At 43.3% G+C, this 17,639-nt stretch overlaps 2 protein-coding genes across 2 annotated transcripts; both read right to left on the reverse strand.

The window, feature by feature from the left end:
• Positions 1-5,888: 5,888 nt before the first annotated feature.
• Positions 5,889-8,708, reverse strand: LOC104896849 (uncharacterized). Its single transcript, XM_048646895.1, has 3 exons — positions 8,313-8,708; positions 7,878-8,240; positions 5,889-7,763 (listed from the first exon to the last, which is right to left on the reverse strand). The coding sequence occupies exons 1-3, from the start codon at positions 8,706-8,708 to the stop codon at positions 5,889-5,891; spliced, it is 2,634 nt and encodes an 877-aa protein (XP_048502852.1).
• A 2,929-nt stretch (positions 8,709-11,637) lies between these two features.
• LOC104896850 (hypothetical protein) lies at positions 11,638-13,092 on the reverse strand. The gene has a single exon (XM_010683639.2). The coding sequence runs from the start codon at positions 13,090-13,092 to the stop codon at positions 11,638-11,640; it is 1,455 nt and encodes a 484-aa protein (XP_010681941.2).
• Between the last annotated feature and the right edge of the window lie 4,547 nt (positions 13,093-17,639).

Genomic DNA, 17,639 nt, shown 5'->3' on the forward strand with positions numbered 1-17,639 from the left:
ACGAACTATAGCATTCTCTTGCAGATTTCTGCTCGCCCTTTATTTCCTGGACGCCCCACTTGGTTGGAAACTTCAGCGACTGATAATAAGTTGAGGGGACGGCCTTCATCTTTGTATCCATGGAGTGCCGAGAATGATGTTATAAGCGGACGGGCAATCCACAACGTTGAATCTGGTGGGCAGGTTGACGCCTTTGGCTAAGGTTGGCAATGTGTCCTCTCCGACAGTATGTTGGGCCTCTCCACTGAATCCTACCAAAACAGTAGATTTTTTAGTAATATCTTTATTGCATAGACCCATACCTTCGAGGGCGCTTTTGAATATAATGTTGGCTGAGCTGCCCCCATCGACTAACACCCGCTTCAACAAGCAATTACTGATAGTCAGTGATATGACTAGACCATCGTGATGCTCTACGTCGCAGACGTCGTCGTCATCAAAGGTTATTGCCATTGCTTCAAGCTTGCGTTCCTCCGCTGACCTGCAAGATTTAAAAACGGCGGACGAGGGAGTGCCCTCTCTTGCTAGACTTTTGGCTGCGGAATACATTAGTCCACATACATCAGACCCACCATAAATAACATTGATTACCTTTATGTGCGTCGCTCAAGAGGTATTCCTACCGAAGGACGCTTTACCTTTGTCGCTCAAGAGGTCTTTAAGGTGCCCCTTATTAAGCATGAACGCGACCTCTTGTCGCAACGCAATGCATTCTCCCGTCTTATGGCCATGGTCATGATGGAACTGACACCACCTTGTTTGATCTTTTTGTGCTTCCGGTCGGTTGCTCTTCTTTGGCCAACGGACGGGTGCTTCGATTTTGGACAAGGCATTTACGACGCCTCTAACATCGATGGAAAATCCCTAAGAGTCTAGATCTGGGAAGGTTGGCAATCTCAACCACGTCAGCAACATTGTTTTACCTGATTTGAGAGACCATATGGGTGGCTTCGCCAATTATTCTTCTTGGGGACGAAAGCCTTCGGGTTAGCAGGGGTCTCTGGTGCACGTCGGGTTGATATGGTGTTAAGGATGGCATCATCCTCCTCCAGTCTCATATGCACTAGTGCTCGCGACTTGACTTCCTCTAACGTTTGGCACGGATACTTCGTCAGACGGTTGTATAGCTTTGATCGCAAGATTAATCCTTTCCTGAAACATTCAATAGCAGTCTTAGTATCAAGATCTTTAATGCTAATCATTTCTTTATTAAAGCGATTATAATAATCGCGAACAGATTCTTTAGGCCCCTAAACGACGCCATATAGGTCGCTCGTCTGCTTTTCCAGGCTACGACTTCCTTCGAACTTCTCATAGAACTTATTGGCTACGGTGGAAAAATTGCCAATGCTCCCTAGCCTGAGGGATCCGAGCCATTTGAGAGCGGGACCGGTGAGCGTGGCTCTAAAAGACTTGCACATGCAGGCCTCTACTAAATGTCAAGGAATTGACGCTTGCCACATCAGCTGCTTGTATTGGGCGACATGCTCGCCTGGATCGGTTGAACCATCATAATTAGCAGCGAGGGTAGGCAGATTGAGCTTTTTGGGATGCACAACCCTCGCGATCCTTTCGACGAATGATGACTCTGCATAATCATCTGGATGCTCCACGATGCTTGGCGTCAAAGCCCCGGGGAGCTGGGACATGAGCTTCATTAAGCGCTTATTCTGCTTTTCGATCTGGACCATGCGCTTTGCCATAAGATTCGCTTCTCCTTCGCCGTGGTCGTTCTCTTCATTGTTTAAGGGCTCTTCATCCTCGGGCTCTTCGTCATTTTCAAGATGCTCACTATCTGACTCAGAAAGGGATGTCGTTCAGATTAGCGCTGTCGTTCAGATTAGCGCTGTCGGACCTTCGAAGCTTTGGACGACGCTAATTCTTCCTGCAATTTCTGGATTCTCTCCTGCGACGTCGTGAAGTCGGTAGCTAGCCGCTCGTTGGCTTGCTTCATTTCGAGCATTTCTGCCCTCATCTGTTCATATTGTCTTTGCATTTCCTCGAGGTTAGGTGTCACGGTGGGCGCCAAATTGTTTATGCTAAAATTTATCACTTACGACGAAATTAAAGTTTGGGACGACTTAGCCAGATTATGTTTAAGACAATGCAACAAACGAATGCAATGGGGATCAAAGGGGGTGAACACACAAAAATGGTGACGCAGAAAACCCCAATGAAGATGGGTAAAAACTGTGGGTGGATGGAGATCCACCAATCTACTATGGTTCACTGTTTCTCTTAGTGAGTGACTGACGTTACAAAAGTATTTTTCTCTCAAGTATTCTTCCGATAATGTTGCGTAAAAAATGACTAATGATCCTCTACTCTCTTTTGTATGCCTTTTTTCTTTCCTTGGCTTTTCCTTAACGAATACATAATAAATTCACTAATTATTACATTAATTTCGGTCCTTCAATCATGGGAGAGCTTCCTCATTCGCGCTCCAACGTCATGATCCCTGCTCCTCAACGGCTGAATTTTTGCCTCATTACACTCCTTCCTTATTTAGCTAAATTGTTACCACTTAATGCTCTACTCCAATCTCGCATTCTTCGCTGCGTCTTTAAGTCATAGTTACTTCGTCATCATGTCATATGGCATCATGTCATTGAGTCATCACGTCATTGCGTCAATGTCATCCTGTCAAAAAATTCAGCCATAACATTGGCAACAATGCCTGTTCTATTGACTAAACATAGCATCTTTTGAGGACACTAGCGTTCCAGCTATTTTTTCAGCAGCTTACCCGACATGTCCTCTAACCGGTAAGATCCGGGCACGATTTCTTCTTTGACAAAATATGGACCTTTCCAATTAGTTGTGAGCTTACCGTCCACGTGCGCTTTCCCGGTTGCTGCTGTGCGTCTGAAGACGAAGTCCCCTTTGGAGATCAACTGGCTTCGTACTCACTTGTTGTAGGCGTTGCTTATCCGGTCCTTGTATGCTGCAGACATTAGTTCTGCTGCCAGCCTGACTTCTGGTAGAATATCTAGGTCTTCTTTGTGTAGTTGCCCATTCAGCTCTGGTTCGTAGTTTAAGATTCGCCAATTAGGCAGTCCCACTTCTACCGGCATCACTGCCTCTACTCCAAAGGCTAGCCTGAACGGAGTTTCGCCGGTGGCTTCCTTTTCAGTGGTCCTATTGGACCATAGCACGGCTGGAACCATGTCAGCCCATGCTCCCTTTAGCTCGTCCAGCCTATTTTTTAATGCATTGAGGATCTGCTTGTTGGCGGCTTCTGCTTGTCTGTTGCTCTGGGAATGGCAAACCGACGAATAAGCGAACTTGATGCTGAATGGCCGCAAGAAGTCTCGTATGGGGCCGCAATCAAACTGGACGCCATGATCCATCACTATTCCCATAGGAATTCCGAACATGGTGATGATGTTTTGCCAGATGAATTTTTTCACCTGGTTGGACGTTATCTTCGCGGTTGGTTCCGTCTCAATCCATTTCGTGAAGTAGTCAATACCCACAATTAGGAACTTCCTTCCTCCAGATGCCGGTGTGAAAGGTCCTATTATATCCATCCCCCACTAAGCGAAAGGGATTGGGTTTTGGATCGGCTGCAAGTCATTTGCCGGCTGGTTGATCACTGGCGCAAACCGCTGGCACTTATCAGACTTTTTGACGTACGCCTAGGCGTCTGCCAGCATACTTGGCCAGTAGAGGCCTGCTCTTAATGCTTTTAGTGCTAGTGCCTTTCCACCAATATGATTCCCACAGATTCCTTCATGAATCTCCTCTATTATCTTCGTGGCCTCATAGGCCGTTATGCACCTTAATAGTGCCTTGAAATATGCAGTACCAAGATGAGTCCCTCTTTAGCTTTTGGGCCGCTATCTTTTCCTTCGGGAGGGTACCTGCCAGCTTATAGGCCACAATGTCGTCATACCATTCCGGGCTCTGGCCTATGACATTGACGTCTAGTGTTGGAGTGTTTATGCTTCGTTCCCCCAGAATCTCCACCATGACGCTTCACTTCTTGTCACTGACGCTCGAGTTTGCTAGCTTTAATAGAGCGTTAGCCGCCATGTTTTCTGTTCTTGGTACTAATTTGACCTCAAAGCTCTGCAATCCAGCCGTCATGCTCTTCACCTGATGATATATAACTTGAATTCAGTCGCTAAGTTGCGTGAACTAAGTTAGAATTATGTAAATTTATCAACTTGGAATACTCACAAGTTATTTAAATTTGTCGACTTTATATTAAGTTGGAACACTCACAACTTGATACTAAAGGTTGTTTATGGTTTTATGAGAACACTCAATCACAAAACATAAACTAGAAGCCGAGTATTGAAGCTCTTATTATTATTCCTACTCCTAGTAGATAACATGAATAATCCCCATGCTTATCTCGTAACATTTTCGAGCCTTCTAGAATCCACGCAAGTTAAGCAACATTGTCCTTGTTCCAACCCCAGTCCATGGATTCTAAATAACTTTAAGCCACGCATTTCTTCTTCATGCTAACATAATATCAGCTCTTTCTCTTCGAAGTTTGTATTTGCTTCCTGATCATCCCCCCTTTCTTCAAAAGGAATTGACCTCAATTCTTGTATTTGCGTGTCATCCAAGTAAGGACTCAAATCCCCCACATTGAAAGTGCTAGCCACGCCATATTTAGTACCAATGTCAAGTTTATATGCGTTGTCTCCTATTTTCTCCACAACTCTAAAAGGTCCATCAGCCCTTGTCATTAGTTTAAGTTTACGTTGATTTGGAAATCGTTCTTTGTGCAGGTGAACCCAAACCAAATCACCCTTCTCGAATAAGCGTGGTTTCCTTCCCTTGTTGGCGTGTTGTTTATACATGTTATTCACCTTCTCAATGCGTTCTTTTATTTGTTTATGCAGCTTCACCATCGTCTCAGCGTGCTTTTTTGCATCATCATGAATATACTCGGTTTTGGGTAAAGCAATCAAGTCAATAGGGACATATGGATTAACACCATATACGACCGCAAAGGGAGAAGTCTGAATTGCATATGTTGGGGTCCTGTTATAAGCAAATTCGGCATGACATAGCTTGACATCCCAATCTTTACCTGTCTTACTTACTAGCTCTCGAAGTAAAGACCCAATTGTCCTATTTGTTACCTCTGTTTGGCCGTCAGTCTGGGGGTGATGTGACGTACTAAACAAGAGTTTGGTGCCCACCAATTTCCATAACCCTTTCCAAAAATAGCTGAGAAATTTACTATCACGATCCGAAACAATAGTCTTAGGTACTCCATGCAAACGAACAATATCTCGGAAATATAGATTCGCTACCCCTATTGCATCCTCGGTTTTGTGACAGGCTACAAAGTGGGCCATTTTTGAAAATCGATAAACTACAACCATGATTGATTCTTTACCCCTTTGTGTTCTAGGCAAAGCCACAATGAAGTCCATGCTAACGTCTTCCCAAGGTCGTTCCGGAACTGGAAGTGGTGTATAAAGACCCTTGTGAAAAATACTCTTAGCTCGCTGACACGTTCCACATCGTGCTAATACGGCTCGCACATCTCCATGCATTTTGGGCTAGTAGAAATGTTCATGCAACAACTCAATAGTTTTATTAATGCCAAAATGCCCTGCTAATCCTCCCCCATGTGCTTCACGAATGAGTAGCTCTCGTATGTTGCATTTAGGAACACATAATTTATTGCCCTTAAATAAAAACCCATCGACCAGATTGAATTGATTGGCTATCTCATGCTTGCATTCATTGTAAAACGTGCTGAAGTCCGAGTCCCCTTCATAGTATTCTTTGAGAATTTAGAAACCCAGCACCTTCGAATTCACCATGGCTGCCTTGTATTTGGCGACGAAGTTAAATGATTGTAGAAACTCGACCCATTTTGCGTGTCGGGCATTTAGCTTTTGTTGACTATTGATGTGTCACAAGGAATCATGATCTGAATGTAGAACGAAAGCCTGAGGTTTGAGATAATGGCTCCAATGGTCTAGTGCACGAACCATGGCATAAAATTCTTTGTCGTACATCGAATAGTTCAACTTGCCACCATTTAATTTCTCACTGAAATATGATATTGGCTTACCTCCTCGCGTTAAAACTGCGCCAATCCCCGTTCCACTCGCGTCACATTCTACCTCAAAAGGCTTTGTGAAGTCAGGTAATGCTAAGATGGGAGTATTGCACATCTTCTCCTTCATCAACTCGAAAACCCCTTGTGCTTGTTGCGTCCACCTAAACTTCCCCTGCTTGGTGCACTCCGTAATAGGGCTCATAATGGTGCTACAATTTTTTATGAAACGCCTATAAAACGATGCCAGCCCATGAAAGGAACGTACTTGTGTAACCGTGGTTGGTACGGGCCATGAAGCGATTGCTTCTACCTTCTTTGGATCCACCTTGATACCCTCATGCGTAAGATTGTAACCTAGGAATCCGATTTCACGCTGCATAAAGTCACACTTCTCTAATTTGGCGTAAATTTTATGCCTTTGTAGTGCCTCAAACACCTGCCGAATGTGGTTCATGTGCTGGTCCTCGTCCCGACTGTATACCAGAATATTGTCCAAGTAAACTACCACAAACTTACCAATGAAAGGACGAAATACTTCGTTCATCAACCGCATGAATGTGCTGGGAGCGTTTGTTAACCCAAACGGCATCACCAACCACTCGTACAAGCCATGCTTTGTTTTGAATGCGGTCTTCCATTCATCCCCTTCTCTTATGCAAATCTGATGGTACCCGCTTCGGAGGTCAATTTTCGAGAATAGCTTGGAACCACTTAACTCGTCTAACAAGTCATCCAATCGTGGAATAGGAAATCTGTACTTGATAGTGATATTATTGATCGCCCTGCTATCGATACACATGCGCCATGTCCCGTCCTTCTTCGGTACTAATAGTGTAGGTACTGCGCACGGGCTCATACTTTCCTGAACGTACCCTCTTGCCATTAATTCATCAATCTGTCTCTGCATCTCCTTTGTTTCTTCAGGATTGCATCTGTATGGAGGCTTGTTGGGTATTGGTGCTCCCGGTATCAAATCAATTTGATATTCAATCCCCCTGACTGGTGGTAATCCCTGAGGTAAATCGTCGGGAAAAACATCCTCAAACTCATGCAATGATTCCCTTAACTTACGGTTCTTAATGCAATCAAATGGTTTTATCTCCTTAGCCACGAGAACATATGCTATTTGATGATGGTGGAATTCCTTCTCAAATTGCTTCCTATTGACATACATTACTTGTTTGCTTTCCTTTGGGGTACTCTTTTTCGTGACCTTAATGTCGCTGGGATTTAGTGGAAGTAAAATCCTCGTCTTCCCATCGTGTGTGATTTTGTAAGTGTTAGACTCTCCATCGTGAATGGTCTTCCTGTCAAATTGGCACGGTCGGCCAAGTAATATATCACAAGCGTCCATAGGCACAATGTCACATAAAACTTCGTCTTGGTATTTACCAATTGTAAAGTTGACCAATGTTTGCTTCCTCACCGATACTTCGTTGTCCTCATCCAGCCACTTAAGTTTGTAGGGCTTTGGGTGTCTTGTAGTTGACAATTGCAGTTTGTTAACTAGGCCACCAGCTACTACGTTGGCGCAACTCCCCCCATCAACTATCAGCTTGAAGGTGGATTTATTTACCTTGCACCGAGTGTGGAAGATAGTTTCGCGTTGCGTCTCATCCACAGACTTTGAATGCAACACCCTTTGTAGGACCAAGTTATTTTGTTCACCCTCTTCCTCATCGTCACTACTTTCAGGCCTACATTCTTGGTCACTATCTGTGTCATTCTTGCCATCGTTTTTAAGATTTTTGATCTCGCGCACATCCCTTAATGTTAAGACCCGAGACGTTGGGCACTCTCGTTTGTAGTGTCCATACCCTTTGCATTTAAAACACTATACTTTGGGTGTGCCATCCTCCAAAGTGGCTTCCTGCTTTCCCTTATCCTTCTCCATATTGGGAGGTGTCTTGCCATCGTTTTTGCTCGTGCCCGGGGTCACCGGTGGCGGCGTTTGCCTTGCTGGCGTAGAGAACGCCTTCGAATAGGCCTTGTTTGGCGCCCTTTTGGCTTGCGATTCAACCATCATGGCAAGCTTGCATAGTTCATGAAAGGAGAGAATGGGTTGCAGTTCTACTTTGTCCCAAATGTCGCAATTTAATCCCCCTAGGAATCGAGCTATAGTTTGCTCTTCCCTCTCCTCAATGTTGCATAAGATTGACATCCTCTCGAATTCTTCAACATATTGCGCAATGGTCTTTGTGCCCTGCTTCAATGTCGCGAGTTGCACGTATAGAGACTATTGATAATTATTAGGGATGAACCTTTGCCGTAATACCTTCTTTATTTTTTCCCAAGTTTCGATTTTTTTCTTGCCTCCCTTGTTGCGTTGCTTCTTTAAATTGGCATGCCATAGGGCTGCGTACTTGGTTAGTTTTGCCATTGCGATCTTGAACTGCTTTTCGGTACTGGTTCCCTTATACTCGAAGAACCTCTCTAATGCCGACTCCCATTCAAGATAGACTTTGGGGTTTCCTTGGCCATCGTACTCAGTTACTTCGAATCGAAGCCCCCGATCATCATCTGCTTTGTCATTCTTGTTGCTCTTGGATTCGTTGTTGATGACCTTGAGTGTCAATTGCGTAACCATCTCTTGTAATGCTGCTGTCTGTTGTATTAAGGCCTCAATCATTGGATCACGTTGAATGAGTTGATTATTTGCTTTTTCTCCCATGGTTGTCGTGTGAACCTAGAGCTCTGATACCACTTGATATATAACTTGAATTCAGTCGCTAAGCTGCGTGAACTAAGTTAGAATTATGTAAATTTATCAACTTGGAATACTCACAAGTTATTTAAATTTATCGACTTTAGATTAAGTTGGAACACTCACAACTTGATACTAAAGGTTGTTTATGGTTCTATGAGAACACTCAATCACAAAACATAAACTAGAAGCCGAGTATTGAAGCTACAATCAACACTCAAGAATTCGTGTAACTTACGAAAATAAGTAATGAACTTTAATCTTAATCTAAGTATTATTGATATGAACTTGTCCCTTATATAGGGTACAACTTATCCTAATTCAACTAGAATTAACAACTTTTATCTACTAGAAAACATAATCCTATCCTACTTTAGTTTAGAACATAAAATATAAACTTATCCTACTCTTATTATTATTCCTACTCCTAGTAGATAACATGAATAATCCCCATGCTTATCTCGTAACATTTTCGAGCCTTCCAGAATCCACGCAAGTTATGCAACATTGTCCTTGTTCCAACCCGAGTCCATGGATTCTAAACAACTTTAAGCCACGCATTTCTTCTTCATGCTGACATAATATCAGCTCTTTGTCTTCGAAGCTTGTATTTGCTTCCTGATCACCTGACTAAGATACTTGTGCATAACCAGCTCTCGGGCTTCATAGGTCCCCTCAATTTGGCTTGATACCAACTGCGAGTCTGTGGTCATGAGGATCTTCTTTGCGCCAGCCGCAATGCTCAGACTTAGTCCGGCCCGGGCTGCTTCATAATCTGCCTCGTTATTAGACGCCTTAAAGCCAAACCGTATGGTGTATTCAAAGATCTCCCCTTCTGGGGACGTCATGACCACTCCTGCCCCAGTTCCACTATGGGCCGCTGAACCGTTGACCTCTATTTTCCAGATACTGGTGGATTCTGATGGCTCAGTGTAAGTAGTTTCGACAATGAAGTTGGTCAATGCTTAGGCTTTGATGGTTGTACGAGGCCGGTATTCGATGTCAAACTCAGATAAGTCTATTGCCCATTTGAGGAGTCTGCCGGTTGTATCGAGCTTGTGTAGAGCTTTCTCCAGAGGTTGATTAGTGAGTACTTGGACGGTATGGGAGTCGAAATATGGCCGTCATTTTCTTGCCGCAATCAAGACGGCATATGCCATCTTCTCTAATAGCTCATATCTTTGCTATGCTCCGATTAGTACGTGACTCACGAAGTATATGGGGCTCTGCTGCCCTTTCTTGTTCACCAACAACACCGCTGCCACCGTCTTTTCAGATACCGACACGTAAAGTTGTAATTTATCTCCCAGATCTGGCCGAGTTATTGTCGGTAGCTTTTTAAAGTGCGCTTTCACTTCCTCGAAATCCTGCTTCTGCTCATCCCCCCACTCGAACTTCTTGTTTCCTCTAAGGATTTTGAAGAACAGTAGGGCCTTCTCAGCTGACTTGGATACAAACCTGGTGAGGGCTGCCATTCTTCCTGTCATTTTTTTGAATGTCTCGGATGCTCTTCGGCTCCGGGAGGTCACTGATGGCCTTTACTTTGTCTGGATTGGCGTCAATGCCTCTCTCACTTACCATGAACCCCAGGAACTTGCCTAATCGCACCCCAAACACGCATTTCTTGGGGTTCAGCTTCATCTGATACTGCCGTAGTGTGGCGAAGGTCTCCTCCAAGTCAACGATGTGCGCTTCCTCTGTCAGGCTTTTCACTATGCTATCGTCGACGTATTGCTCGACATTCCCGCCTTTTTGGTGCTCGAAAATCTTGTCCACTAATTTCTGGTACGTAGCACTTGCATTTTTTAGCCCAAAAGGCATGGCTTTGTACGCATAGACCTGGACATCCGTGATGAAAGCCGCTTTGTTTCTGTCGGTCTCTAGCAGGCGGATCTGATGGTACCCAGAGAAAGCATCCATGAAGCTTAGTAAGGCATGGCCGCTGGTAGAGTCCACCAGCTGGTCTATTCTGGGCAATGGGTACCAATCCTTGGACAGGCTTTGTTGAGGTCGGTGAAATCAACACACATCCGCTAGGACCTGTTTGCTTTTTTTACCATGACTACATTGGCAAGCCATTCAGGATAGTCACAGGGATCAATGAAGTCTGCTGCCAGCAACTTATCCACCTCCACTTTGATGGCTGCATTTTTCTCACTGGAAAAAAATTTCGCTTCTTTTGTTTTACCGGCCTGACATCTTCATTCACATTCAGTCGGCGCACCATGAATTCCGGGTCGATGCCCGGCATCTCGTCTGCGGAGAAAGCAAAGATGTCGGCATGACCCCTTACCAAGGAAATCAGGTTCACTTTCACCTCTTCAGCCAGATCGGCCCCAATCTTCACAGTTCTTTCAGGCCTTTCCTGCTCTAGGCTTACCTCCTCTGTCTCTCCTTCTCGGCTAGGTCTCGGCGGATCTGTCGGCCTTCCCTCGAAATTCTCCATTGACAGATCTTTTTTGGCCTTGTTTTCCAGTCTTCGTTTCTTCCGCTCCGAAGCTAGTGTATCAGCAGGACGTTTATGGTTAGAATGCCTGAGAGCGGTCAAATAGCATGCCCTTGTCGACTCCTGGTTCTCCAAGAGTTTCTCGGGCTTGCGCGTCATGAATCAAAGGTCGTCCTATGATGGCGTTGTACGCCGCCGGTACATCAACCACGAGGAATTCTACTAGCAGGTCTCTTGAGTGAGATCCCTCCCCCAGTTTTACAGCCAGCTTGATGGTTCCTTCTGGGACGACAGAGGCCCCTGTGAAACCGATAACCGGGAATGAGACCGGCTTCAGACATGCAGTGTCAAAGTGCATTTTCTCGAACGTCTCCTTATACAGTATATTGGCGGAACTTCCTCCATCTACCAGCACGCGATAAACTATTGCGGTTGACATCTGCATAGATACTACCAGGGGATCATCATGGGGATAGACAATACCCCTAGCGTCTTCCAATGTAAAAACCATAGATTGCATGGCTGGGGTGTTGGCCACTTCCCTGCATTGTGGTAGTTCACTTGGTGCCTGACTTCCTTCAAGCTAGCTTTAGCACCGTGTATGCTTCCACCTCTTATCGGTCCACCCGTGATAACATGGATTTCAGTAATCCTATCTTTGACTGGCCTTCTGTTGCCGTTTTCATCTTCTCTAGATGGAGATTTTCGGTCGACCCTTGCTTGGTACTGGGTGAAGTACCCTCTTCTAATGAGGTCTTTAATCCCGTCCTTGAGGTCTTTGCAGTCTTCAGTTATGTGACCATAATCCCTGTGAAATTCGCACCACTTCGATTTATCCCGGCCTTTATAGTACATCTTCCTAGGCCTACGCCACTTGTCATCATCTTTGTGCAACTCGTATATTTGGGCACGGGATGTCGTGAGAGGAGTGTAGTTGTGGTACTTGTCAGGTCGGCCTTTATGGCCCTTTTTCACAGAGTTACTTTCCTCTCTTCTATTGGAGGTGTACGGCTTCTTGTCCTTCCGGTACTTATCATCTTTACAGTCTTTTTCCTTCTCTTTCTCCTCGGCTGCAGGCCTCTTAGCATTTGAAGCTTTGTCAAACTCTTCCCCCCGGATGAAGTCGTTTGCCTTGCCCAACACCTTTGTGAGGCTTGTTAGCTTCTTCTGGCCTAGATAACTTCTAAAGGGAGTTCCTTCCTTTAGTCCCGTCATGAGAGCTAAGATAGAAACCACCTGCCGGAGAGTAGGAATGGTGACGGCTTCTGCGTTAAAACGCCCGAAATAGTCCCTCATACTTTCTGTCTCTCCTTGCTTGACCGACATCAGCTCGTCGGTGGTTTTCTCCCTTTGTTTGTTGCTAACAAAGTGTGTAACAAACATTGATGTAAGCTGGTGGAAGTCGAAGACTGTTGCCCGTGGTATGCTTTTGAACCATGTCTGTCCCAGTCCGGTCAGTGTAGAGGGGAACACCTTGCACCATACTGAGTCAGTGTCGGTGTATAGCAGCATGTGCCCCTCATAGACCAATATATGATCCTCCGGGTCAGTCCTACCGTCATACTTACATGTCGGCATCTTGATTTTCTCCATAGGCTCTTGGAGAATAGCAGTGGAGAATGGCGAATTCGGCAAAGATACCGGTGCTCTTCGCCGGTACTCACTCCCCTTCCTTAGATGAGAGGATTGCTGATGGACCTCTGTGTCCTGTGCTTCCTCCTCCTCTTCTTCTTCTTCTTCCATATGCTCCGTGGGGGTCTTGGAGTTGGCAACCTGATCCTGATCATGCCGGCCTCGATCCCCCTGGCGGCCCGTCCCCAATGAACTAAGTTTTCTCACTGGACTGTGGGCTCTGCTAAGAGGTCGCTTAGCCGGCGGATCAGTCGGTGGGGTGTAGCTTGCCATGGCTTGGAAGACCTCCACAGCACTTCAAAGTTGTTCTGGGGTAAACATGTGCTGCAGGGTATGAAAGATGTTTTCTTGGGGAGTCTCAGGGGTTTTTCTACCTTTGTCAGTGGGCGGGCGGCCTTGTCTTGTGGCCGGCAGTGGAGTTGAGAATCCTGGGGGAGTTTCTCAATGGGAACATTGTTTTCATCAGTTTCCGGCATCCCAAACTACTGATTAGGATCCATGGGGGTTCTGTTTGCAAGAAATGGCTTAGACTACAAGGTATTGTTCGCCCCTCCTTCTAGCGCTAATTGTTCCGGTATGGGACAAGTGTTTAGGGTGCGAACCGGGATGCCTTTAGTCAATCAAGCCGGTTCCAGTTCCTGCAAGAAAGAACACGTAAACTAGCCTCGGGGGTTGATCCAAGGAACGCCCCTCTGATGCCTAAGTCAGTTATGGGAAAACCGGTAGGTCTCAAGTATAGATTCTTGGGATCCGTGAACGTACCTTCTGACTCATATCAACGGGGTATTTATAGGGAACCCGGATAGGCCCGTATACAGGTTGGGCCCTGTATTTACGGGGAATATTCCATGTATATCCCTTTAGTATATACTCTTATCTTGTATATAAAATCTATCTTTAGGCCCGTAGGCGCTGGAGAATGAAACTGGATCAGGCCCAAGCCCTTAGCAAAGGGCCCGGAAATACATGCCGGCTAAGCATCATAAATGAACGGGCATGACAGAGTCAGTAGCTCAGTAATAAGCTTATGTGATCAGCAATGATTATCGGTTTAGTTAGACCGGTTTGGAGCTTAGTTAGCCCCCATACACCTTCCCTGATCACATACAAAATCAGCTAGCTTCTTCATGTACTTTTTCATTAAATGATTTAATAATACTTGAAGCTTAAGACTTAATATAGAGATATGCCCAAGGGTAAAAGCAATACTTTTTGGTGATAAAAGATACTTCCACTTTTTACTTTTACTTGCAATATGGGGAGAGGCACATGAACCAGGGAGAGGGGAGAGATAGAGAGAAACACAAATGGGACTCATGTGATGAATTGAGAGGGGAGAGATAGAGAGAAACACAAATGGGACTCATGTGATGAATTGAGAGATAGAAATAATTCAATGCCAAAAGTAGTAGTGATGCAAGTATTAATATTGCCATAAAAAGGCAACTGTTGCATATAAAAGTGCAAAGATTGGATGTAAGTAATATACTACTAAAATCAAAATGAGTGAAATTTCAATAGAAGTAGCACAAATTTAATAAAAGTCACAACACCCACTAGAAAAAATAAAACAAAAAATCCCAATAAAAAGAAACTATTTATTAGATAAAAGCTAATATACTAGTACTAACAAGTAACAACTAACCAAAGACCATAAAGATGATGCACACAGGGAGCTTATCCCTGATATAGAGAAACGAAATTTAAGCTACCATGTACATGGGGGCTATGGGTTGTTGCATCACAACTTCTCTATTACACCATTAGTACCATACAGAAATAAAAGCTAATAAAGGATACATAAAAAACTACTTTCTAAGGGGTTTTGTATAGCTTTCGGACTGGATAGCTAGTTAATGACTTGATGATGCATAAAAAAAATGCAATTAAGGATACATACAAAGGCCACCAGAAGGAACTTATACTTAATTTGTTAATGTGGGACCAATGGTGTCTCCCAAATAGGAAGAAAAAGAAGGCTCATATACTTAATTTGTCAATGTGGGACAATGGTGTCTCCCATATAGGAAGAAAAGAAGGCTCATATGCTTAATTTGTCAATGTGGGACAATGGTGTCTTCACTCTTCCATATAGGAAGAAGAAAAGCTAACTCCCATGCATTGTCCAAATTTAACGGGATATTTATACTATCACCAATACAGTTCTATAATACTTGCTTCTTTATTTTTTTAATTGCAACTTTTTCCTTATTCTGAAGTTTCACATTAATTGCAACGTTTCTTTTTTTGGTAATATTTTCTCTCTATCTCTCTCCTATCACATATGTTCCACTTTTTATCTCTCTCTCTCTCTCTCTCACACATCTTCACATGGCTTTCTTAATTAATGTGCCAATGGGTGATATTGCAATAATAATAGAAAGGAGAAAGTAGTCGAGAGATAAAAAGTTGTTATCTATGAGATTTATTTATGGACTCAAGCCTCATACCGCACAAAAGAGTTGTAGGGAGGAGAGATAGGGTGAGGGGCTGGTGATTAGATAGGTTTCTCCTCTCCTTCTTTTGATAGGCTCCTACTTAGTTCTCCTATCATTGAGAAAGCAATACGCACAAACTTCCTCTGCTTTACTAATGATATAAAGTTGCATATAAATATATTATGTTTCATCCTTTGTTTTGAACAATTTAATTCAACAATTTAACAGAGAAAATGTCATCCCATTATCAAAGAGCAAAGCAGAAAACCCTAATTCCTCCTTCAGTTACATACTTCAATCAAGTAAAATTAATCACAAATCATAAGAAAATTAGAACTAGAGAAAGTTTAAGAGAGCACACTAATCTTGATTCATAGTTGCAATTGTTGGAGGAAATTTATTTGAAATTTAACCACAAAATTGTTGGAGGAACGACTTGGATTAATTAGATCGATGAAGAGGCGGATTCACGTGCAATGCGACAGGATAATCTTTAAAAGTGTGAACGGAACAAAAATTCGTGATTTATTTGAAAATTTTATCCTATAATTATGAATTCAAAGTAAAGAAAAAAAAAGGACAGAAAGATAAAGCAACGAATTAACTTACTGTATTTTGGGAGATTGCAGTCAAGGAGTGTCGCCGACAACGAAGTAACCACGAAGGCCGGAGGTGAGACCCCAAGAAGCAGATTTGATGTTTGGGAGGAGAGAGCGCGGAAGAAGCAGATTTGAAAGAATGGTGGTTTAATTTTGTGACCACCAGAAGCAGAAACCGACGAGGGTAGAAGCCTTGGCAGTTACGAACAATAATTATGGTTAACGAGAACATCCAAAGATTCTCCTGCAACTTGCCACCGCAAATCAGCTTGCTTGATTTATAAGAACTCGCTTACTGAAGTCGAATTTCTCCCGAAAATTCAATCTAATTGAAACCTAGGGTTTAATGAAAAAGCCAATGGAAGATAAATTCGAATGAATTATATTCTGCGCCATTCAAATTCAAAGTGTTTGCATGCCATTATTTGATCGAAGAAGAAGCGAGAGATTGTAAAATCTCCTCGAGAAGAAGAAGTGCATAGAAGAATTCTGCGATTATTTTGTTCGTTGGATGATAGACCACAGCGGAAAAATACGACAATTGCAAATCTAGTTGAAGCAGCATGAACAGTGAGGAGAGAGTAAAAGGAAAACAGAAGGTACGAAGAAGTTCGACGGACGAGGGAGGAGGGAGGAGGGTTCCAAACTTCCAATTGACGGAAAATAAAAGTGAAGCGCAGTACTTACACCTATATTCGAAAATAATTATTTGGAGGAAAACTTGTGCAAGTGCTCGGGTTGATTAACCGGAGCACTTATTCACAAGTGCTCCGGTTGACTAGTCAAGTGGAGCACTTGACATCAAGTGCTCCGGTGGGCTATTCAGCCGGAGCACTTGTGAATTTTTTATATTAAAATTTTCACAAGTGCTTGGGTTGATTATTCAACCAAAGCACTTGACAAGTAGCACAAGGAGTTTTTTCCACTAGTGCGTGAGGTAGGAATATGTGTCTAAGTGCCTAACTTGTCAGAAAGTGAAGATAGATCATAAGAGACCCATGGGGAAGGTTCAATCCTTAGAGGTTCCTGGATGGAAGTAGGATTCCATTTCTATGGATTTTGTGAATGCATTGCCTAGGGCAAGGAGTGGTAATTATACTATTTGGGTTATTGTGCATAGATTGATGAAATCCTATAACGCCCCGAAAATTTACACAACCGTAATCGTCAGCGGAAGCATAACTTAAGTTTGTGGGTTATGGCCCACTAATAAAATAATATTCTAAAATAACCTCTTAATCATACAAATGATCATCCTTACGTAATAGATACTACCCATAAATACAGAGTATTCTAGATAACCCAAATATAAACAAAGTCGCTTCAACTCAACCTTCCTGGAGCATCCTTGACATAACTGATCCTGAGCTATCTTTATAATACCTGAATGATTTCATAAAATAGAGAAAAGAGAAAACACAGAAAATAACCTAAAATGAGTTGAAAACTCAGTAATTTCACTCCAGCCCATAAAACGGTTTTTAGTTCGTAAACATTTTCATACACAAACATATATCACATCATATTGGTAATTGTTCGGAAATACTATCAGAAAAAATCATTGTTGAATAGTCTGCTGACAAGGAACATTTGCGTGACCATAGTTCATTGGCAAGTACAAGCTTTGGACATAGCATTAACTTTATCATATGACCCTTTTGGTCCGTGTTCATTCGTATATCGTAACATAATTCCTCCACCTGTAACTTGCCCATTTGCCAGTTCAGATCATAATGCCAAGCCAGCAGAACCATCCACTTTTTCAAACTTGCATATGTTCATA

Source organism: Beta vulgaris, chromosome 6 (assembly GCF_026745355.1).
Source record: "Beta vulgaris subsp. vulgaris cultivar EL10 chromosome 6, EL10.2, whole genome shotgun sequence".
NCBI lineage: Eukaryota > Viridiplantae > Streptophyta > Magnoliopsida > Caryophyllales > Amaranthaceae > Beta > Beta vulgaris.

Coding starts and splice junctions, on each gene's coding strand:
- LOC104896849 (XM_048646895.1), bottom strand. CDS start 8,708: ATGGGAGAAAAAGCAAATAATCAACTCATTCAACGTGATCCAATGATT. Junction 8,241..8,312: donor CTTGGGAAAAAATAAAGAAG/GTATTACGGCAA, acceptor ACATTGAAGCAG/GGCACAAAGACCATTGCGCA. Junction 7,764..7,877: donor TGGAGGATGGCACACCCAAA/GTATAGTGTTTT, acceptor AACGATGGCAAG/AATGACACAGATAGTGACCA.
- LOC104896850 (XM_010683639.2), bottom strand. CDS start 13,092: ATGGCAAGCTACACCCCACCGACTGATCCGCCGGCTAAGCGACCTCTT.